The sequence below is a fragment of the Musca domestica genome, unplaced genomic scaffold, assembly GCF_030504385.1.
Source record: "Musca domestica strain aabys unplaced genomic scaffold, Musca_domestica.polishedcontigs.V.1.1 72, whole genome shotgun sequence".
NCBI lineage: Eukaryota > Metazoa > Arthropoda > Insecta > Diptera > Muscidae > Musca > Musca domestica.
Window position 1 is genome coordinate 1,683,538 of NW_026712388.1, and position 24,078 is coordinate 1,707,615.

The 24,078-nt window shown below is 35.9% G+C and overlaps 2 protein-coding genes across 3 annotated transcripts in view; one reads left to right on the plus strand and one right to left on the minus strand.

The window, feature by feature from the left end:
- Positions 1-24,078, minus strand: part of LOC101889686 (E3 ubiquitin-protein ligase TRIM9) — a 500,815-nt gene that overhangs the window by 404,380 nt on the left and 72,357 nt on the right. The window lies entirely within an intron of this gene.
- Positions 3,843-9,581, plus strand: LOC101889354 (lipase 3). The gene is made up of 4 exons (XM_005180796.4): positions 3,843-4,245; positions 4,343-4,520; positions 8,422-8,783; positions 8,854-9,581. The coding sequence occupies exons 1-4, from the start codon at positions 3,985-3,987 to the stop codon at positions 9,412-9,414; spliced, it is 1,362 nt and encodes a 453-aa protein (XP_005180853.1). The 5' UTR covers positions 3,843-3,984; the 3' UTR covers positions 9,415-9,581.

Sequence of the window (24,078 nt, forward strand, 5' to 3'; positions counted from 1 at the left end):
CTGCCGTGAGATGATATCGATTTTTGTTTTACACAAAATTCAACTGCATAACTTGCATGACATGCAAATTAGTCACTCCCCTGATTGGTGGGTGACCACCAATAATAAATATTACAACAACAAGAACAACAACAACAAAAATACAAATAATTTAATAAAAACTTGTGATAAGACAGCGTGATATCGTCACACAAGCATATAAAAATACAAAGAATAGCTCAAACACAAAATAACAGGTAATGACCGGTTACAAAAAAAAATTCAGTTTCTTATTGCGGATCCAAAAATAAACAAAGACCACGACACAAAAATACAAAGTCCAGAAAATGAAATTTGTTCTCATAGTCGTTCCATAGATAGTAATAAATATAAAAATAACCATAAATTAGGAACAATTTGAAATTGACGATACGTAAGTATTTGAGCGATTACTAAATTGAGACAATTCATGCAATACATTTTACAAACCTTTGTTGTTAATGGTCGAAATTTGATATGACAAGTTTAAAGGTGTATTAAAATAATAAAAAAAAAAAACAAATAAAACCAGTAAAGAAAGTCTTAAAGTCGGGCGGGGCCGACTTTATGATACCCTACACCACTTTGCTAATTTAGAAGAGCTGCGCATAACAATTAAAAGTTTTTTATGGGAGAATTCAATCAACACGCTATGATTATCATTATAATTTAAAGTTCAAAGGACTAAATATGCCGAAGCATTTGTAAATTTTAAATTCGGATTTGTATTGCCCTTTTGGTGCAAAATTAATTTGAAATCAGATAAAGATATATATGGGAGCTACATCAAAATCTGAACCGATCTCTATAAAATTTGGCAAAGATATTCCTGAGCTGTATTTGATACATTTCCCTGAATATTGTTGTTACGGAGTGCATATTACGGCTGTGTGTAACAAATATTACAAATCGGATGAACAGTATATATGGGAGCTATAGCTATATCTGAACCGATCTTCATTAAATTTGAAATACTAGTTTCTAGACTCAATTCGGTCGTAAGTGCCAATTCCATCCTATTTGGACAAATATTAAACGTTTGGTGCACAATCAAAGGTAAATCGGACGGAGTTATATATGGAAGCTATATCCAAATTTGAACCGATCTCGATAAAATTTGGCAAAGATATTTCTGAGCTGTATTTGATATATTTCCCCAAATATTGTTGTTACAGAGTGCATATTACGGCTGCGGAGGACAAAAATAATAAATCGGATGAACAATATATATGGAAGCTATAGCTATATCTGAACCGATTTTGATCAAATTTGGTATACTTATTTTCAGGCCTAATTTGGTTGTATGTGCAAAATTCTATACTATTCGGGCTAATATTACACGTTCGGTGCACAATAAAAGGCAAATCGGACGAAGATATATATGAGAGCTATATATTTTAATTTTGACTGATTATCTCCAATTTCAACAGGGTTCGTCTTTGGGTCAAACAAATGATTTGTGCAAATTTTAATCTGGATAGGGCAATAAATGCGAACTGTACTTTGTTTACAAAAATACACGGACAGACGAACGGACGGAAGGACGGACATGCATAAATCGACTCAGAATGTGATTCTATGCAGATCATCAAAAGGAACTATGGGTCTATCTCGTTTCCTTTTGCCTGTTACAAACAAATGCACAAAGACATAATACCCTGACCACCTTGTGGTGTAGGGTATAACAAGTAACAAAGCAGCTAAATTCGGCTGGGACGAACTTTTAATACCCTCTACAATTTGGAAGGAGCTTAAAAAGTTCCAAAAAAATCCGAAAACTGCCACAAAACCGTTATATGGGATACGAAAACGGATATGAAACGTGGACCTGCATTCGAATTTTTTTGCCATAGGTTGTAGCACCCATTTCGAACTTCAAATACGAAATTTAAAACGATTCCGGTGAATAATGTTGCTGAAATCATCAAAATACCGAATATCGGAAGGTACCGTTGTACGAAGACTTGGACCTGCATACACAATTTTTTTCCATAGGCTGTAGTATCCATTACGAACTTCAAATACCATAATTGAAACCATTCCGAGGAATAATGCCGCTAAAATAATCAAAATATCGAATATCAGGAGGTACCGTTATATGGGGGCTATACCTTTGTATGCCTTGGACCTGCATACAACATTTTTTGTTATAACTTGTAGTACCCATTACGAACTGCAAATACGAAATTTGAAACGATTCCGGCGAATAATGTTGCTAAATATCATCAAAATACCGGATATCGGGAGGTATCGTTATATGGGGGCTATACGAAGATGTGGACCTGCATGCGAAATTTTTTGACATAGCCTGTAGTACCCATTACGAACTTTAAATATAAAATTTGAAATAAATCCGGTAAATAATGTCGCTAAAATCATGAAAATACTGAATATCGGGAGGTACCGTTATATGGGGGCTATACGAAAACATGGACCGATATGGCTCATTTTCGAACTTAACCTGCCTACTGGAAAAATAAACATGTGTGCAAAATTTTCTTCTTTCTCAATTCGTTCGAAAGATAGCGTGATTACAACAGAGAGACAGACCGACGGACAGACAGAGAGACCGCCATCGTTAGAACCTTAGAATTTTTTGTGGGGGAGGTACTTGATGGAGTGGACCTATATTGTCCATTTTCGCACCTGACGTAACACTAATGGAAATATTATAATTTGCAAAGTTGGAGCAAAATCGGATTGTCCTTTCCGGTTCTGTACGGTCAAATATTTTCTTTCAAAATGTCGATCTGTTTTTGGGGAGGTACCAGAAGAAGTGGACCAATATTGCCCATCTCCGAACTCGATCTAAATTTGATAATAATATTACGATATACCAAGTTTGGACCAAGTCGGACACTCCCTTTGAGATTTGTCGTGCGCACGATCTATCCAGACAGACAGACGAACGGACATCGCTAGATCGACTCCAAATGCCCTCAACGGATTTGGTCCAAAGAGACCTAGGGTCTAAAACCATTATTTCGATGAGGCACGTTTAGGCCGTATCAAATGATATTTACCCTCTCTAGGCATATGAGGGTAAAAAAAAATAGATTCATTGGTCAATATCTTAGTGATAGTTACAAAATTCTTTAAGAGGTCGTTTTTCAAGGACCATCACAGGAATATAACATGCTATCTGACTGACAAACATGGTAAAAATACAAATCTATTTATTTAAACATTTCTTGGAATAGAGGATATGGCTCATTATAGTAATGAGATAGGCATAATTTTTTGCCCCTCACTCGGAGACTATCGCTAATTACTCACAAAGTACTGATAATTTGCAAAAAGACAAAGTAATTTACCCTAACAGACCCTAATCTCTATGGAGAAAATACAAAGCCTTATCAGGCGATACCACACGCACAAAAGCCCCGTGAGGCTCTTTAGAGGTTATCGCCAATTGAAAGAGTGAAGAAGGGCGTCATTAAAACAAAGAAAACAAATCCGCACTGGTCAATTTTGCCAATTCTACGCACCACACACCACCCATTCATTGCCTGGCAGAAATATTCAATGTCTCGTAGATGTGGTGGCGATAACAAGTCTGCTTTTCAGTGCTCGCTCACTCATCGGCTTATCGCTTCACAGAGTAACACAAAGCCAACTGACTGAGAGTGTCACTTGAGAGATTTTGTTTTTGTTGTTTTTTTTGCATTTTTAAATTGATCAATTAATAAATAGCCCCGTAGAGGGAGAGAGGGATGGCGCCCAACATACAAACCAACCGACCGGTAGGCAGGCGGCGGCATGTTCACTCATTCATGAAAATAAGAATAATGACAAAAATAATAACAAAAAACATATAAATAATAATCTACAATAAAACGGAGACGACAACATAACCGGCAACGACTACAACGCCAACGGTTCATTGAGAACCCTGGGAATTGTTTGAGAATTTTGCGATCAGTTAACTTAAAGACTTGCGACAATAAAGACGACGTGTGCGCGAAAATGAGAATAACGGAAAATTGTGTAGCTCTGCTATTGCTGTTCAGTGCAAATTATTGCTGGGCCGATGATCCGCAGGCCCCACCAGCGACATGGTCCTTTTCGCTGCAAAACATAAATTTATTTGATATACCAAAATTCCCCGGCATGGTCTTCGATGAGGGCAGTTCCAAGATTCAAAAACAAGTTCATAGTTCCATGAAATCGTTGTTGGGCGATGTTACCATTGATCCGGATATTATTGAGGATTCAATATTGAAAACGGTTGGTTGAAGTGAAAACACGAGTGTTTGTGTGTGCGTGAACAAAGTGTAGAGAATTTTTTTAAAGTGAATTTTTATTTCGCCCCTACCCCATTTAGCCCGATCTAATAAAGAAATATGGTTATCCTTCGGAAGTGCATCATGCCATCACTGATGATGGCTATATTTTGGAATTACATCGCATTGCCAATCACGGGGCTATGCCAGTACTTTTGACCCATGGCCTTTTGGATTCATCGGCTACATGGGTTATGATGGGCCCCAATAAGGGATTAGGTGAGTAATCATCGGATGGTGTGTGGTATTGAAAATTAAAATAACAAGTGGAAATATGAACAGAATATTGAAGTGAAAAAAGGAACCATTTTTGAAGAAAAAAATTAACAAAAAAAAATGGAAATTTCCGATGTGTGAAAAATTAAGTAGAATTCATAATTTTTAATTGGAAGAGGAAATTTTAAGGCAATAATATTTGGCCCTAAAATACGTCCTGCTTTCCATAAAAAACTATGATCTCTAAAAATGTTCGAAAAGTAAAAATATATTTCTGTTAAAAAAAAAGATGCAAAAAAAGATTCTAAAATATTAGCGTCTTCCGAAGAGATTCCCCTGATGAGGAACAAGAAAAACGCAATTCAGTGAAAATTTTTAAGAAACAAATGAGATTAAGGTTGTCATTTTTGTTCTATGCAATTGTGAAATGGAACAATTCATATAGAAATTTTATAGAAAATATTTTGCATTTCAAATTTTCATAGGATTCAGCCCCAGACCCAGGAGCAATATAACAATCTCTTGCAGAACTGCAAGAACGTGAAAGTTTTTACGACGATAGCCGACTTTCCCTTTATAATATCGAAACCAGTAAAGAAAATCTTAAAGTCGGGTGGGGCCGACTTTATGATATCGTACACCCCTTTGCTAATTTAGTAGAGCTCCGCATAACCATTACAAGTTTTTATGGGAGAATTCAATCATACACACTATGATTATAATTAAAATTTAAAGTTCAAAGGACTAAATATGCCGAAGCATTTGTATCTTTTAAATTCGGATTTGTATTGCCCATTTGGGGCACAATTAATTTGAAATCGGATAAAGATATATATGGGAGCTATATCCAAATCGGAACCGATCTCGATGAAATTTGGCAAAGATATTTTTGAGCTGTATTTGATATATTTCCCTGAATATCGTTGTTACGGAGTGCCTATTACGGCTGTGGGTAACAAATCGGATGTACAGTATATATGGGAGCTATAGCTAAATCTGAACCGATCTTCACCAAATTTGACATACTAGTTTCCGGACTCAATTCGGTCGTAAGGGCCAAATTCCATCCCATTTGGACAAATATTAGACGTTTGGTGCACAATAAAAGATAAATCGGACGAAGTTATATATGGGAGATATATCCAAATCTGAACCGATCTCGATAAAATTTAGTAAATGTATTTCTGAGCTGTATTTGATATATTTCCCCAAATATTGTTGTTACAGAGTGCATATTACGGCTGCGGAGGACAAAAATAACAAATCGGATGAACAATATATATGGGAGCTATAGCTATATCTGAACCGATTTCGATCAAATTTGGCATACTTGTTTTCAGGCCTAATTTGTTTGTATGTTTAAAATTCCATACTATTCGGGCTGATATTACACGTTTGGTGCACAATAAAAGGCAAATCGGACGAAGATATATATGGGAGCTATATCTAAATTTTGACCGATTTTCTGCAATTTCAACAGGGTTCGTCCTTGGGCCAAACGAATGATTTGTGCAAAATTTCATCTGGATAGGGCAATAAACGCGAACTGTACTTTATTTACAAAAATACATGGACAGACGGACGGACGGACGGACATGTATTAATCGAGTCAGAATGTGATTCTATGCAGATCATCAAAAGGAGAACCATGGGTCTATCTCGTTTCCTTTTGCTTGTTACAAACAAATGCACAAAGACATAATACCCTGACCACCTTGTGGTGTAGGGTATAACAATTGGAAAACTGGTAGATTCTTGCAGGTTCTGGAACAGAGTATATGTGGGCCTTGTTAAACCTAGGGATCCTCAGTGCAGCAATTTGGAATATAAGTTGTTTCATGAATGAGAAAAATTTAAATCCGGAATTATTATGGGGTTATACAAAAAAGTTAATATGTATAATATGATTTGATTCGAAAAAATCGATGATAAAACTGTATTGATCCGTACCAATACTGAATATTGTTTAAAATTCAACGGAATGCTTTAAATAATAATATATAGGACGAGTTAAAAGATTTTTATGAGGGACCCTATATTACACCTTAATTTAATTTGGATAATAGACAGCAGAAACTCAGTGAATTATGAAGATAGATTATAAAATAGAAGATCCGTAAATCACATGTAACCTATATAGAGAAGTGAATTCCGCCCTACCTTAAACATTTATTGAAAAAAATGATATACTGGCCAAAATATTCTTAAAAATTACACTGCGCAACAGGAAAAGCATAATTCCAGAAAAATTCAGTAGATTAAATGCAAGGATTATTAAATTCCTCAAACGATATGGCCAAGACCTTAAAAATACATAAAAACGGGCGGTGCCACGGAAGTCATGCCCACAGATGGACTATTTCGTATAGGTTTCATATAAGGGAACTTTATCAGGTTTCTGCCTCAAAATCACAAATTTTCTCGACACCGTTTCGTTCTTAGTTTCTATGCAGTGGGGGTCCTTTAAAATGTAATTTCCCAAAAGTTGAGAGGGAAATTTTCCGAAATTCATTTTGCCATTGTATGGAGGGTCTATTAAGTTTGTCATTCCGTTTGTAATACCTCGAAACCCCATCTATCGAAATCACTCTAGCTTTCGATGGAAATGAAGTAGGCTGAAAAAAAATTACTCAGATGTATTTTAGATCCATATAGGTCCACGTTTTAGAAAAAACCCCGGAGTGCTTTTGATTATTTTAGTCGGATTTTTAACTCGAATTTGCTGTAAATTGGCAGTTTGTGTTCGCTTGCATAAAACTGTCCATATAGGTTTACGTTTTGGTACAGCCCCCCATTAAACTGTACGTCAGACATTCGTTATTTTGTTAAGTTGTGTCACACTTTTTAACGGAATTTTTTAAAATTCGTATCTGCAATGGATGCTTTCTCCTTTAACAGGAAATTGCCCATGAGCGGTTCACATCTTGATGTAATGGTAGGTCACTCACTATATTCTGTATTTTGATGATTTATCGGAATTAGTTTAAATTTGACGTTCGCAATGGAATCCGACCGAAACCGACGAAACTGTACAGACGTCTTCTTATGGACACCATATAACGATGCAATCCAACATTCGGAATTTTTATGATTTTGACGACACTACTAACTGGAATTATTTTAGATTTAGTATTTGGAATTCCACTTGTCCATGAAGCCCCCCAAAACTGCAACACGTAATATTCTGAATTATTAAATTTTAGCAGTATTTTCAATATATTTTACATTTTGAAGTACCTTCCAAATGATAGAGAGTTTTTTTACTTCCTAATTCTGGTACTGTGGGCTTTATATAAGGAGTTAAGTAGTATCCAATTTTTTTCAATATTTGGTATTTATTTAATATTTATTTTTTAATATTTTATAATTTTTTTAATTTCACACTCCCTAATATTTTTCTGGTGTGAAGATGGGATATATCGTTCCACTCCGTCTGGAACCTCCCCAACAATGGGTCAAAATTTTCAATAATTTTATCTCTAATAAAAGGCGAAATGACCATCTGACTCCATCTAAACTTTACACTTTCCAATACTTATACTATAACAAGATCTGGTGTGAAGATGATGGAGATGGGGACCACTAAAAATTAAGTTTTTAATGTAAAATATATAAAAAGTGCCACTTCCGAGAGGCTTCCGAAAGTGCCTAACATGCATTGTAGGGTATTGATGAATCCACATTATTCTCAATCTAAACAAAAATCCCCCAAGTTCGCATGACTGATAACTAGGTTAAGGTCAAGAATATAATATGCAGATCAAATAAGCCTCTCCGAACCAAAAAAAAAAAAATATATAAAAAACACTTCGATTGACGTATTTTCACTTGTTTGTTTCCTTAGTTTCAAATAGCAAAAAATATAAATTCTAATTTCTAAAAAAAAATGTCTCCCTCCCCACAGCTTATCTGCTCTATGAAAAAGGTTACGACGTTTGGATGACAAATGTGCGCGGCAACACATATTCCCGCAATCACACCAAATACACGACCAAGCATGCAGCATTTTGGGATTTCACATTTCATGAAATGGGCAAATACGATTTACCGGCCACAATTAATTATATTTTGGATTTGACATCGGAGGTGCAGTTGCACTACATTGGTCACTCGCAAGGTACCATGACATATTTCATTATGTGTAGCGAACGTCCGGATATGTGTGATAAGGTGCTGCTGATGCAAGCTCTGGCCCCAGTGGCCTACATCAAGCATGCCAAGAGTCCGGTGGTGGAATTTATGGCCTTCTTTCAGGAACCATTGGCGGTAAGAGCAAAAGATGAATATTTCTCTTATTTTTAGATTAATTTTTTTCCTTCTCCTCTTCTCTCCCCAGATGCTGCTCAAACTAATCGGGGCCCATGAATTTTTACCCAGCAACGAATTCATTACCCTTTTCAATCAAATCGTATGCGATGAGGATTCTTTCACCGAAGAAATCTGCTCGAATGTCATGTTCCTGGTGGCCGGCTTTGATAAACAGCAAATGAACGAGACCATGCTGCCGGTGGTGTTGGGTCATGCCCCAGCCGGTGCTGCCACCAAACAAATGCAACACTACGGCCAGCTGAAACATAGCGGACATTTCCGTCAATACGATTATGGTTGGATACGCAACCACTGGCGTTATGGTAGCATTAATCCACCAGACTATAAACTGGACAATGTACGCACCAAGGTGGCCCTACACTATTCGCTAAACGATTGGTTGGCCACACCCAAGGATGTGGAGAAATTGCGCCAAGGTCTACCTAATGTTGTGGGCAAATTTTTGGTTAACGATCCGAAATTTAATCATTTAGATTTCGTCTGGGGCATTGATTCGCGTGAGTTGTTGTACAACAAGGTGTTGGCTCTCATGGAGATGACCGAACGGGGAGATTTTGATGAAATGTAAGAGGGGTGGGATAATAAATTAAAATGTGGTATTTTTATCTGAGTTAGTTTTAAGATTTTATTTAATTGTTATTTTTAAGCGTTTTTATAGATTAGATTTAGGTGGTATTAGCGTTTAAGTGATGTGAAGAAAGTAAAATTGAAATAAATGCTATTATTTTTTTAGAATTATGAAAATGGCGTTTAATTACTAAAAAGAGATTTTTAGTTTTTTTGGCAACACTGGTTTAAACGATTGAACGCCTTGAAACTAGTTTTGCGGAGCTATGTTATATCTATACAGGCGAGCCCGTGTCACTCATTGCATTGGAAGACAATATTGAAGCATGCATTTGTGAGATATCTGCCAAAATTTAGGAAAGAGTGTCCTGAAATAGCACGAAGTGGATGAACTATTTGAGGCACAGTCACGCTCAACATTTGCCTGAAATAACCTTAAAACATTAAATTATATGGACCGTACCAGCAATTCACATAAAGATTTCACGCTTTTTTGTGTTAGTTTGGCTCTTAAAAATCCGACATAACAAAGCCCAGTCGAAACCATTAAAAATGGAACCTTGAAATGTATTGAGTGGGTCACTGCTATTGTATCGGGTTGAGATAAGGCGACATTTTCTTTAATTCGAACTAAAAGTTTTCTAAAAATGAAATATAAAAAAACCTACAGCCAATTGGGAAAAAGTCATAAATTTTTTTAAAAAAAGGTTTTTATAAATCAAAATTTGGTAAAATTTTTTGAGTGAGATAAAAAAAACTGCAACAAAGACAAATTTCGGAAATAGCATCAAATTTTAGAATAAGTTTAGATTTGTTCGAAATGGTCACCTTCGGCACGAATTATGGCCTTCAAACGGCCAATGAAACAGTCACACGCTGGCAGAATGTTGCACTTGCTTGAGGTGATCGACACTTTGGTATTTTTTAGTGCCAACATTGCTTTCCAAAATCCTCGAGACACAAGAGTCCAACGGATTGGTATCCGAAGATTTTGGTGGCCATTGTGCGCTGGAAATGAAGCGAGGAACCTCATTTTGTAACCATTCTTGTGTGGCGCGTGATGAGTGCGATGGTGCTGAGTCCTTTTGGAATGTCCAAGGTCTGCTATAAATTTTATAAAGTACCAGAGTTGCACCATATCTACATTTTATAAGATATGTGATAATTTTTGGAAGATGTTGAAACATGCGTGAGATACCTAATATATCGGACCGGAGTACTCCACTTCAACTTATACTGATAAAATTATTGGTATGCAAATAAATGGTAATTAAAATGTTAAACTCTTGTGGGAGAGGTGCCAGAGGGCCGATAGAGTCCATATTCACATCAGATCCCTGGTTGAGGGAGATATACCAGTATGAAAAGCATCGCTGATATGTTCCGCAAGTCATGAAATATATAAATACATACAATTGCTATCATTTGTAGGGGAGATACCAGAAGGGGTCAGATCTTGTTAGTGGAAATATTGGAATTTGCGAAGTTAAGTAATTTATTAAAATTTTGACCATTGTGGGGGTGGTATCTGAGGGAGTGGACCGATATATCCCATCTTCGCACCAGATATTTCGTTAATAAAAAAATTGGTATGTGTGAAGTTTGAAGGGAATCGGGTGCTCATTACGCATTTTCTGAAAAATATATTTTTTCTAAATTTTGACTCTTTGTGGGCGTGGTACCAGAAGTAGTGGCCCGAGATATTCCATCTTCATACCAGATCTTTCTTTGGTAAAAATGTTGAGATGTGCAAAACTTAAAGACAAATGCCACATTTTAAAGGGGTTATAATTTTTAAAATGTTTTTCCTTGTGGGAGATGAGATACCAGAAGAAGTGATCCGTTCCTGATTTGGGATCTTGTGTTGGTAAAAAAATTGGGATGTGTGAAATTTGAAGGCCATGAGTCTCTTATTTCACATTTTATAAGAGTTGAAATTATTCAAAATTTTGACTCTTGGCGGGGAAATACGTACTTAATGGAGAGAGCCGATGAGGTAAATTATTTTCTATGATTGGTGGGGGAGGTACCAGAAAGAGTGGACCGATATTGCCCATCTACGAACTCGATCTAGGTTTAATAGCAATATTGCGATGTCCCAAGTTAGAACTAAATCGGTGCGCACCAGCCACATAGAAATTTATTCTAAAGTTTGGTCCAGAAATTTCTTCTTTTGAAAATTTTAAAATAAAACTATTTTAATGTCATTTTTTTGCACCAACTCGAAAAAAATTAGCATAAACTCATATACAGCGCGGATTTAACCCTAACAACCCTAAGGAACACATTCTTAAGAATTTGAATTTTATGACAAAAAATGTTAATATTTTTGACTTGCTACGATCCCGTTTTAAGCTAGTATTTAACACTATTTTGTATAGAAGATCAAAAAGACCCCTTTGGTGACTTGTTTGAGGGTTAATCTTATCACCAAAATTATACTCCTAGTGCTGTCAGTAATATTGCAGAAGACATTAGTTACCTAAGATACAGGGATTCTAGCAATTTGTGGTCTAAAGGCTTAAGAAAAATGTGGAAGAGGGGGAACTTGCCCTCTCTATTTAGCTTAGTTTTCAATGTAATCTTTCAAAACTCCGAAGCATGTGTCTTATATTTTTTCTCTATTTTCATAATCTACTAGGGTTTTCTTGTTGTAAAAGGTATCTAAAGAACCCCAGATTGGAGTATTTATGCCTGTTTAGGTATAACCTTAGAACACCCACACCTCACGATTAAGGATATTTTGATCAGCCACAGTTTTCAATCGAATCAGCTGTAGTTTGACCTTTCAGCTTCTAAGTGGTGGAATTCCTCTCGCTAAAGGCCGGCAATAGGTCCACGCATTTGGTATGGTCCCCATATAAAAGAGATCTCCCCATTTAAAACATTTGTAGCCTAAAAAATATTTAAAGCTAATATAATCTATAATTAAACGTTTCGGGTTTTTAGTAGAAGAACGCTGCCAATATAGATTCAGAAAACAACATGAGTCCACTTTTTGAGGTACTCCCACCGTATGGCGATTATGCCTGATTTTCGGTGTTTCGAAGAAGCTATCGTCGATTTTCCTTCTATTCGCAATCGTTTACTCCTCTTGTTCCGTGAACACAATTAATTTCAATAACAATTAATAAAAATAATGACTTCTGCCGATGATTAACATTGTTTTTATAAATATATATATATTTTTTGCTATTTCCGTAGTGGAACCGCAAATGTTGATAAGTGGCCTATAAAGTACACACTTATTCATTAACATACTACGCATCGAGAGGTTATCACCATACACTCAATCCAAATGAATATGACGCATACAAAACTATGCTGCTACGTCACAAAATGTTTATTCTATTGAAAAGCGATTGTCACTTTGTTTTTCGAAAATATTCGAATCCAAGTAATTTGAAAGGGGGTATGGAGGTCAATATGGGTTTGACAGCCAAAACAAAATTGGTAAACTGAAATATACTTCAAGTGACATTTCTTCTGAATTATCTTTTATACCCTACACCACCCTGTGGTCAGGGAATTATGTTTTTGTGCAGAACCATAGTTTCTTTTGATGATCTGCATAGAATCACATTCCGAGTTGATTTATACATGTCCTCCGTTCGTCCGTCCCTCCGTCTGTCCATGTATTTTTCGCATTTATTGCCCAATCGATATGAAACTTTGCACAAAATACTTTTGACCAATAAGTCGGACGAACCCTATGAAAATTGGATATAATCGGTCAAAATTTAGATATAGCTCCCATATATATCTTCGTCCGATTTGCCTTTTATTGTACACCAAACGTGTAATATGTAATTTTGCACATACAACCAAATTGGGCCTGAAAATAAGTATGCCAAATTTGATCGAAATCGGTTCAGATATAGCTATAGCTCCCATATATATTGTTCATCCGAATTGTTATTTTTGTCCTCCGCAGCCGTATTATGCACTCTGTAACAACAATAAATTTATCAAACACAGCTCAGAAAAACATTTGCTAATTTTATCGAGATCGGTTCAGATTTGGATATATCTCCATATATAACTTCGTCCGATTTACTTTTTATTGTGCACCAAACGTCTAATATTTGCCCAAATGGGATGAAATTCGTCACTTACGACCGAACTGAGTATAGAAGCTAGTATGTTATATATTTTTCATCCGACCTCCTCCACAGCCGTAACATGCACTGCGTAGCAACGATATTCGGAGAAATATATTACATACGATTCAGAAATGCGAAATTTTATTGAGATCGGTTCAGATTTGGATATGGCTCCCATATATATCTTCGTCCGATTTGCCTTTAATTGTAAATCAAATTTGTATTATTGGTACAAATGGGATGGAATTTGGCACATATGACCAAATTGAGCCTAGAAGCAATGTGATGGAAATCGGTTCGGATATAGCTAAAGCTACCATATATAGTGTTCATTCGATTTGTCAATTTTGTCCCACCACAATTGTAATATGAATTCCAAAACAACGATATTCGGAGAAATATATTTAATACAGCTGGGAATAACCTTTGCCAAATTTTGTCGAGATCGGTTCCGATTTGAATATAACTATCATTTATATCTTGATCCGATTTTAATTTTATTGTGCACCAAATGGTTAATATAAGTCCGAATTGAATGGATTTTGGCACATACCCACGAATTTAGCCAGGAAGAAAATTAGTAATATTTGGTGAAAATCGGTTCAGATATGACTATAGGTCCCATATATAAATGCTTTAAGGTGACAGCTATTAGAGATAGCATACAAATACTCTGCTAAATTTTATGGAAATCGGTGCAGATTTAATTTAATTTGTTGTGCCCCAAAATATAATGTCAGATTTTGGGAAAAATCGGTTCAGATATAGCTTCAATATTTATATGTTCCAATCTAAAGGTACTCAATATTGAGAAACACAAATGCTTCTGTCTAACTTAGTGACCACACCTTTTCCTCACAATTAAAGACCTAGCATCTCTCAACGTCCATCCCCTGTTTTGAAAACTGTGGACTTTGAAAAGCGTTATATTCCTCAATTAGTGAAGCATTTTTGACCGCCGTTTAACCAAAGAGAGGAGATTCACTATTTCTCATCCGCTTTAATTTTGGGTTCTCCTAGGGAGGCCTGGTGCTAAGTCTCTTAAAATTCATTAATTCTAGTGGATCTCTGACTTGCGGAAGTGATTTCATACCTTTCTGTCTTTTAGTAAGCCTGATCGACTACTTCATATCCTTCACTGGTATCAGTCACTTCATCGGAGAAGTATTCCCTGTAGTGTGGGAAAGGATCTACATATTTTGCTACTTTGGAAAAATTAGAATAGTCTCCAGGTCTCCAAAGGTATATTCCTGCATTGCAAAATGCAGAAATTTCTTACAAAAACTTCGTTTTTATACCCTCCACAATTCTATGGAGGCTATATTAGCTTTGTCATTCCGTTTGTAACTCCTCGATGTATTCATGATTCTGTGTGTCTCTCTGTCTGTCCGTCTGTCTGTCTGTTGTAATCACGCTATCTTTAGAACGAATTGAGATAGAAGGCTAAAATTTTGTACACATGTGTATTTTCCCAGCAGGCAGGTTAGGTTCGAAAAGGGCCATATCGGCCCAAGTTGTCGTATAATACTTATATATAACGGTACAACCCCGATACTGGTATTTTGTTGATTGAAACGACATCCTCCTCCCGAATTGTTTCAAATTTCGTATTCGATGTTTGTAATGGGTACTACAGCCTCGGTATTTTGACGACTTAGGTACATTATTCACCAAAGTTGTTTTAAATTCTGTATTTGGAATTCGTAAATGGGACAACAGCCTATGACAAAAAAAAAAAAAATACGTATGCAGGTCCACGTCTTCGTATAGCCACCATATAACGGTTCCTTCCTTTATTCGGCATTTTAGCAACATTATTTTCCCGAATTGTTTAAAATTTAATATTTGAAGGTCCTAATGGGTACTACAACCTACGATAAAAAATTACTTATGCAGGTCCGCGTCTTCGTATAGCCCCTATATAAAGCTCACTACTCAAACGGTATTTTTCGGAATTTGCTGAAATTTTCCAAGTTCCTTCCGAATGGTGGAGGGTATTAAAAGTTTGGCCCAGACGAACTAAGCTGCTTTTTTATGTTTTTTTTTTTTTTTTAGCTGATTCCCATATCTTTCTCCACAGATGTATTGGGACAGCCTCCATTACGGGGTTTCTGACATGTTTTACCTGAAACATTTCAACATGGGAAGCTCTTTTTCTGCTTTGGGGCGCTGCGCAGTGTTGTGCGCTTCAGAAGATCTTCACCTTCAGAAGGTCTTCACCTCTCACTTATCTTCTATTGCTTGAAGAACTTGTATAGATCTTCCTTGCCAAGAAGATCTTTTGTAAGTCTTCTTAAAAAAGTCTGCAAAAAAAAAAACCTTTTGTAGATCCCTTAAACCTTTAATAGATATTCTACAGAAAAGGGTGATATTTTTCGGTATCTGTAGCATGAAAATCTCTTACGGATCATTAACTGTCAGAAAGGCTTATGGATCGAAGGCTTGCTTGAGGTGATCGACACTTTGGTATATTTTGCTTTCCAAAATACTCCAGATACAATAGTCCAACGGATTGGTATCCGGAGATTTTGGTGGCCATTATGCGCTGGAAATTAAGCGTGGAACCTCATTTTGTAACCCTTCTTGGGTGGCGGGTGCTGAGTCCTGTTGGATTGCGTGCCCAAGGCTTTAATGCATCCTCCAGAATATTTTTCGCGATAATATTCAGTTTTTGTTTAGATGCCACGGTCGATTAATACGAGCGGAGACCTACCATCGGCTGTTATGGCGGCCCACACCATCACCATGGTAGACGCTTGAATTCTGGTGGCCAACCGTAGGTGCACATTTTCAGCTGACCTCTTTGGCAAGTAAACACGATCATTGTTTCTAATCAGATTATTCACATTTAAATGCTGGAGTGCTCTAACGATAGCGACTTGGGGTTTTCCAGCCAAATATAGAGAAATCACACTATCACTCTTATACGAATAATTTTTTTTCTGGAAAATTCTCACCAAAATACTTTTGTTCGCTTGTAAACAATATAATGAGCTGTCACTGGAATAATTTTAACAGCTTTCGGACGAGTATCTTCGAGCTATATAGCTAGGAGACCTTTTACAGATTTTCTCCACTTAAAAGTATCTATAAGAACTATAGTCTTATAAGGATAGAATTGCATTATCTGTTAACTGTTACTTGTTCTTTTCCATTCCATTTTCAAGGCTATTAAAACGAAAATAATAAAGTAAACTTCTCTATCAATTTCAAATATTCAATATTTTCCCAATGTCAAATTCCATCAAAATATTTATTTTCTTCTTCAAAGAAATTCCATTAGAGATGTATGTAGGGCGGCTTTTATTGAGAAAATATTTACATTTCTGGGATTAGAAAATAATATTGATTTTTAAGTGTGTTTATTATCACCCCCCCGAGATGCAGTAGTCGCTTTGGCGGGATGTCATCATTTCCAAGTCTCGTAATCTTTGTTTGCTGGTGTTTTGAGCTTGGAAAAATACCATCCATCCAGCCAACCAACCAACCAAACAGATGTAAACAATTTGACCTTCTGTTGTGATTAAAATTATCACTAGTTATGTTACGAACACAGCTTCTCAATTGCGGTACACACACCCATTTCTATGCTAAAGCCAACCGACGACCACATAGAATAAGTGAAAATTGAAGTGCCAGGCCTCTGCCGTCTCAATGTCACACCAATTGTTTCAATTTGGCTGGATGCCCGCCAGCTTGTTTTGAGAGACCGTCTCGTTTAATGTGTGTCTCTTTTCATTAGCGCTGAGAGAGCAGATGGTGTGATTTGCTGCTTGTTACTTCGCTAACTATGTCACACACGTGAGTAAGTGTCGGTCCGACTGTCTCCCTGAGTGTTTGTTTGTCTGTCTGGTGACATATGTAAGAGGGCCGGACCAATGAGGGTCATTGATCGTTAAACTATACACTTGAGACTATGTGTGTGTGTGTGTTTTAATTGTTTTCTATGGAAATTTATGAAGACTCGCCATGATCGGAAAATCATTATCGTTAACAAGGGAATATTTTGTGGGAGAGAGGTACTGAAGCAACAATAAAATTATTAATTTATTTTTTGGGAATTAAAATATTATTAGACTCTCAGAAGATAGTTGCTAGGTTTAAGTTTTTGTGGGTAAATGCTTATCAGAGGAATTTAGAGGGCATCTATGGGCAAAAGACCTCTAAGAGAATAATCAAGTAAAAAAGCAGCTATTATACCCTTCACGGAAGGAACTTTTAAAAAAAATCCGTCGAAAACTAACGCTCAAATGAAAACCTTTATATGGAGGCTATACGAAGGCCGGGTTCTGGAAAAGTAATTTTTTCATAGTCTGTAGTAACGATTCCAAACTCCAAATTCGAATTAATTCCGGTGTATAATGTCACTAATATCACCAAAATACGGCATAAAGGGAGGTACCTTTCTATGGAGGCTATACTAAGACGTGAACCTGCACAGACAATTGTTCGTCAGAGGTTTTAGTAACTATTTCGAATTTCAAATACGAAATTTAACCCAATTTCCGTGAATAACTCGCGAAAATCTAGAAAAAATACCAAATATCTCGGGGTAGTGTTATGTGGGTGCTATACTAAAACGTAGAACTAAATAGATAATTCCCTTACAGGTGTTAAAGAACTCACAGAGAACTCCTTGTGTACAATTTCAGACAATGTCATTAAAAATGTGGTCATCAAAATACCAAATATCGGGGGTAGAGTCTTCGAACTTGGCAGACAAAAGACATATCGGTGCAAAATTTTTCCTTCCTATCATTTGACTTTATTACGACAGACGGACAGTGATTACAACAGACGGGCAGGGCTAAATCGTCTTAGAATTTTACGCTGATCAAGAATATATATATTTTGTTGGGCCTTTACTTATTATTTCAATGGGATACCAACGGAATGACGAACTTAATATATCCTCCATACTATACAGGTTGCGATAAAAAAACTGCAACAAAGTCAAACCCCATAATTTTTACATGTTTTTTAAATGTTATTGAATGAAGGCAAAAAATGTCGGAAATAGCTTCAAATTTTAGAACAAGTTTGGATTTGGTCACCTTTGACACGAATTATGGTCTTCAAACGGCCAATGACACATGGCACACGCTGCCCGAATGTTGCTCTGCGATATTTTGGCCCATTCCCGGCGGAGCGTTTGCTTGAGGTGATCGACACTTTGGTATTTTTTAGTGCTAACCTTACTTTCCAAAATACTCCAGACACAATAGTCCAAAGGATTGGCATCCGGAGATTTTAATGGCCATTGTACACTGGAAATGAAGCGAGGAACCTCTATTGTTAACATTCGTGGATGGCGCGTGCTGAGTCCTGTTGGAATGTCCAAGGTCTGCGGCCAAAATGTTTGCGTGCCCAAGGCTTTAATACATTCTCCAGAATATTTTTAATAAACGGCATTTATTCAGATGCCACGGTCGATTAATACGAGCGAAGAGCGACTATTGGCTGTTATGGCGGCTCACACCATAACCATGGCCGGCGCTTGAGTTTTGGTGGCCAACGGAAGGTGCACAATTTCTGCTGACCTCTTTGGCAAGTAAACAGGATCATTTTATTTGCTTACAAACTGCTGGACCACGAATGTTTTCTCATCGGAAAAAACCGAATTCGGCAGTTCACCACTTTGGGCCAAGCGAAGTAGCTCTTTAGCTCTTTGGAGTCTATATTTCTTCTGTTGCGGTGTAAGTTCTTGCACTTTTTATTAACTTACATTAACTTTTTCATTCCGTTTGTAACTCCTCGAAATACTCATGTCAGACCCAACAAAGTATATATATTCTTGATCAACGTAAAATTCTAAGTCGATTTAGCGATGTCCGTCTGTCTGTTGTAATCACGAACGAATTGAGATATAAGGCTAACATTTTGCACACATGTTTTTTTTTCAGTAGGCAGGTTAAGTTCGTAAATGGGCCATGTAGGTCCACATTTTCATATAGCCCCCATATAATGGTACCTCCCAATATTCGGTATTTTGATGATTTCAGCGACATTATTCACCGGAATTGTTTCAAATTTGATATTTGGATTTCGTAATGGGAACTACAGTCTCTGACAGAAAATTGTCTTTGAAGGTCCAGATCTTCGTATAGGCCCCATATATCAGTACCTCCCCATATTCGGAATTTTGACGATTTTAGGTACAATACCCACCGAAATTGTTTGAGATGTCGTATTTTAAGTTCGTAATGGATGCTACAGCCTGTGACAGAGAATTGTCTATGCTGGTCCAGGTCTTCGCACAGCTCCGATATAACGGTACCTCCCTATACACGATATTTCTAACTTGTTGGAATTTCAACGGCTTTACCCCTTTTTCAATATTTGCCGAATGGAATATTGCGATGTGTTCAGCTCACGAGCCATTTTTCGATCAAGTCGCTTTTTTACTTTTCGAACCATTTCTGCTGATGTTGCTGGTTTACTTCCGTCCACTTCCTTCACGTCGGGCTACGCTACCAGTATCACGGTAACGAGCAATCATACGAGACACAAAAGATTTATTCACATTTAAATGCTGGAGTTCTCTAACGATGGCCACTTGTGGTTTTCCAGCCAAATATAAAGAAATCACACTATTGCGCTTTAACTCCATCTCGAATAACTTTTTTCTGGGAAATTCTCACCCAAAATGCTTTTGTACGCTTATAAACAATATAACGAGCTGTCACTAGAATAATTTTAACAGCTTTCGGACGAGGGGCTTAGAAATGCCACCAGTCTGAAGTTGGTTGCAGTTTTTTCATCTCACCCTGTATACACTCAGGGTCCCAAAAAACCTTTAGGTTTTTGTGACATTATCCGTGCTTTTCTAAACAGATATTTCTAAAAAATCATTAAAAAAATATTTTGAACAATTCAAGAAGGTAGGTCGGTCCACTACACTCCTTCCAATTATTCTCAAGAATTGTATGATTAATAAATTTACCCTAATCAATTTCGATAAAACCCTAACTTTTATCATGTTAAAGAACAAATTAGTCATTTCATTATTAGCGGACCACCAATAATGAATATGACAACAGCAATAACAAAAAAAAAAATACAACTTGTGATAAGACAGTGTGATATTGTCACAAGAGCTTAAAAAAAAACAATGAATGAATACCTCACATACAAAATAATAAAAATAAAAACAACGGCTAATGACCGCCTACAAAGCAATTTTCATTTTCTCATTGAAGATCCAAAAATAAACAAAGACCACGACAAAAATACAAAGTCCAGAAAATGAAATTTGTTCCCATAATTTGGTTGTACGTAAGTATTTGGGGACGATTATTAAATTGAGTCAATTCATGCAGTAAATTTTACAAACATTTGTTAATAGAAGAAAATTGATAGAACAAAGTTTAAAGGTTTATCAAAGTAGCAAACAATTGAATAATCAATGTAGGTATTTATTTGAATCATCGAACTATTACTATTAGCATTTATATTGGTATTAGTAGTATTAGAAGAATTAAAATATTAATGAGCATTATTTGTATCCAATATGGTTGTGACAAGTCTTCAAAAATGTATAAATCTATCAAAGTAATTTCAAAATCTGCGGTTAAAAATTCTTTTAAAATCCACTCTTATATCCTAGAAAACACCATGTTCATAACGTTGAGATAAATATTAACAAGTAAAGAAGTAGCTAAGTTCGGCCGTTTATATCATCCACAGTTTATATCATCCACCATTCGGAAGGTACTTGAAATTTTCCAAAAAAAAAACAAGTTAAAAAGCACTAAGTTCGGCCGGGTCGAACTTTTAATACCCTCCACCATTTACAACGAAATTGGAAATTTTAAAAAAATAAAATCCTTAAAAAATTCTGTTAAAATTTTAAAAATACCGAATATAGTCGTTATATTGGGGTCTATACGACGTGGACATAAATAGGCATTGTTTGCCATAAGCCATTACCATATTCAAATTCGAAACTTGAAATAAACGGCATAGACAATTTTCTTTTCTTTATCAGGAGGTACCGTTATATGGGGGCTATACGAAGACATGGACTTGCACAGACAATTTTCTATCTTAGACTGTAGTATTCATTACGAACTTCAAATACCAATTTTCAAACAATTCCGGTGAATAATGTCGCTAAAATCATGAAAATGCCGAATATAGGGAGGTACTGATATACGGGTCCTATACGAAGACCTGGACCCGCACAGACAATTTTCTGTCACAGACTGTAGTTCCTATAACGAACTTCAAAAATCAATTTTGAAACAATTCCGGTGAATAATGTCGCTAAAATCATCAAAATACCGAATATAGGGAGGCACCGTTATATGGGGGCTATACGAAGACGTGGCCCTGCACAGACAATTTTCTGTCTTAGGGTGTAGAATGGTGCCGTTATATGGGGGCCATACCAAAACGCGGACCTGTGTGGACAATTTTCTGTCATAGGCTGTATTATTTATTAAAATCTTTAAATACCAAGTTTGAAACATTTCCGGTGAATAATGTCGCTTATATGGGGGATATTCCAAAAGTTCTGCAACATAAAGAAAATAGACTCAAAAGAGTTAAAGAATTGCTTCGCTTGACCGGAAGTGGTAATCGACCGTGGCATCAGAATAAATGTCGAATATTATCGCGAAAATATTCTGGAGGGTGCATTAAAGCCTTGGGCACGTAAACACTTTAGCCGCAAACCTTGGACATTCCAACAGAACTCAAGCAAGGTTGGCACTAAAAAATACCAAAGTGTCGATCACCTCAAGCAAGCGGTTCGCCGGGAGTGGGCCAAAATACCGCAGAGCAACATTCGGGCAGCGTGTGACGTTTTCATTGGCCGTGTGAAGGCCATAATTCGTACCAAAGTTGACCAATTCGAACTTATTCTAAAATTTAATGCTATTTCCGAAATGTTTGCTTTCATTCAAAAAAAATTTAAATTTTATGAACTTTCTTCTTAGCTGAAATCGGACGTATATGCCAAAATCTATGTATTTTGGTTAACAATAAACTTAAAATCGGATCAAGATATAAACAACGGTAGTTATATCTAAATCTGAACCGATCTCAAAAAAAATCGCATAGGAATTTCTGAGTTATATTTGAAATAGTTTCCCGAATATCGTGCCTCTGGTTTTTATATTACGACTGTGTGGGACAAAAACGGCAAATTGTATAAACAATTTATATGAACCGATTTCGACCAAATGTGACACACAAACTTCTAGGCTCAATTTGGTTGCATGTTCCTTCCTATGCACAAATTTGTGCCAAAATAAGAGGCAAATCCGACGAAGACATATATGGGAGCTATATCTAAATATTGACCGATTCTCACCAATAGGATTCGTCCTTGGACCAAACCAATAATTTTTGGAACATTTCATTATAATCGCACAATGAATACGACATGTACATTGCCTACGTTTAATAATCTGGTAGACCTTGTAAAAAAAATCCACGTTTATTGGTCTGTTTTATCCTCGGATTGATTAATCTTTTGGACTTTTAAAAAAATATTCTTTAAAAATCCATTTTTATTGGTCTGGTAGTCCTTGGACATTTTTTTCTTTAAAAATCCACGTTCATTGGTCTGGTAGTCCTTGGAAAAAATATTCTTTAAAAATCTATGTTTATTTCTAGTCCTTGGAAATTTTTTTTTTAAATCTACGTTTATTTCTAGTCCTTGTAAAATTTTTCCTTTAAAAATCCACATTCGTCGGTCTGGTAGTCCTTGGAAAAGATATTCTTTAAAAATCTACGTTTATTTCTAGTCCTTGTAAAATTTTTCCTTTAAAAATCCACATTCGTCGGTCTGGTAGTCCTTGGAAAAGATATTCTTTAAAAATCTACGTTTATTTCTAGTCCTTGTAAAATTTTTCCTTTAAAAATCCACGTTCATTGGTCTGGTAGTCCTTGGAAAAAAATATTCTTTAAAAATCTACTTTTATTTCTAGTCCTTGGAAAAAATATATTTAAAAATCCAAGTTTATTTCTAGTCTTTGAAAAAAAAATATTTAAAAATCCACGTTTATTTCTAGTCTTTAGAAAAAATATATTTAAAAATCCACATTTATTTCTAGTCTTTGAAAAAAAATATATTTAAAAATCCACGTTTATTTTTAGTCCTTGGAAAAATATTTTTAAAAAATCCACGTCTTTTTCTAGTCCTTGGAAAAATATATTTAAAAATCCACGTTTATTTCTAGTCCTTGGAAAAATATATGTTTGGAAATCCACGTTTATTTCAAGTACTTGGAAAAAATTTATTTAAAAATGAAAAATCCACGTTTGTGATGTGTCTCTGGAAAAATTATTCTTTAAAAATTCACGTTTATTGGTCTGTTGGTCCTTGGAAAAAATATTCTTTAAAAATTCACGTTTATTGGTCTGTTGGTCCTTGGAAAATATATTCTTTGTTTTTTAAATCTACACTTATTGGACCACAAGCCCTTGAAAAATTCTTTTTAAAAATTCACTTGTATTGGTCGGCTAATCCTTAGAAAAATTATATTTAAATATCTATCCAGTCCTTCGATTTTTTTTAAATTTGCGTTTTACCTTAAAAAAATAATACTTAACCT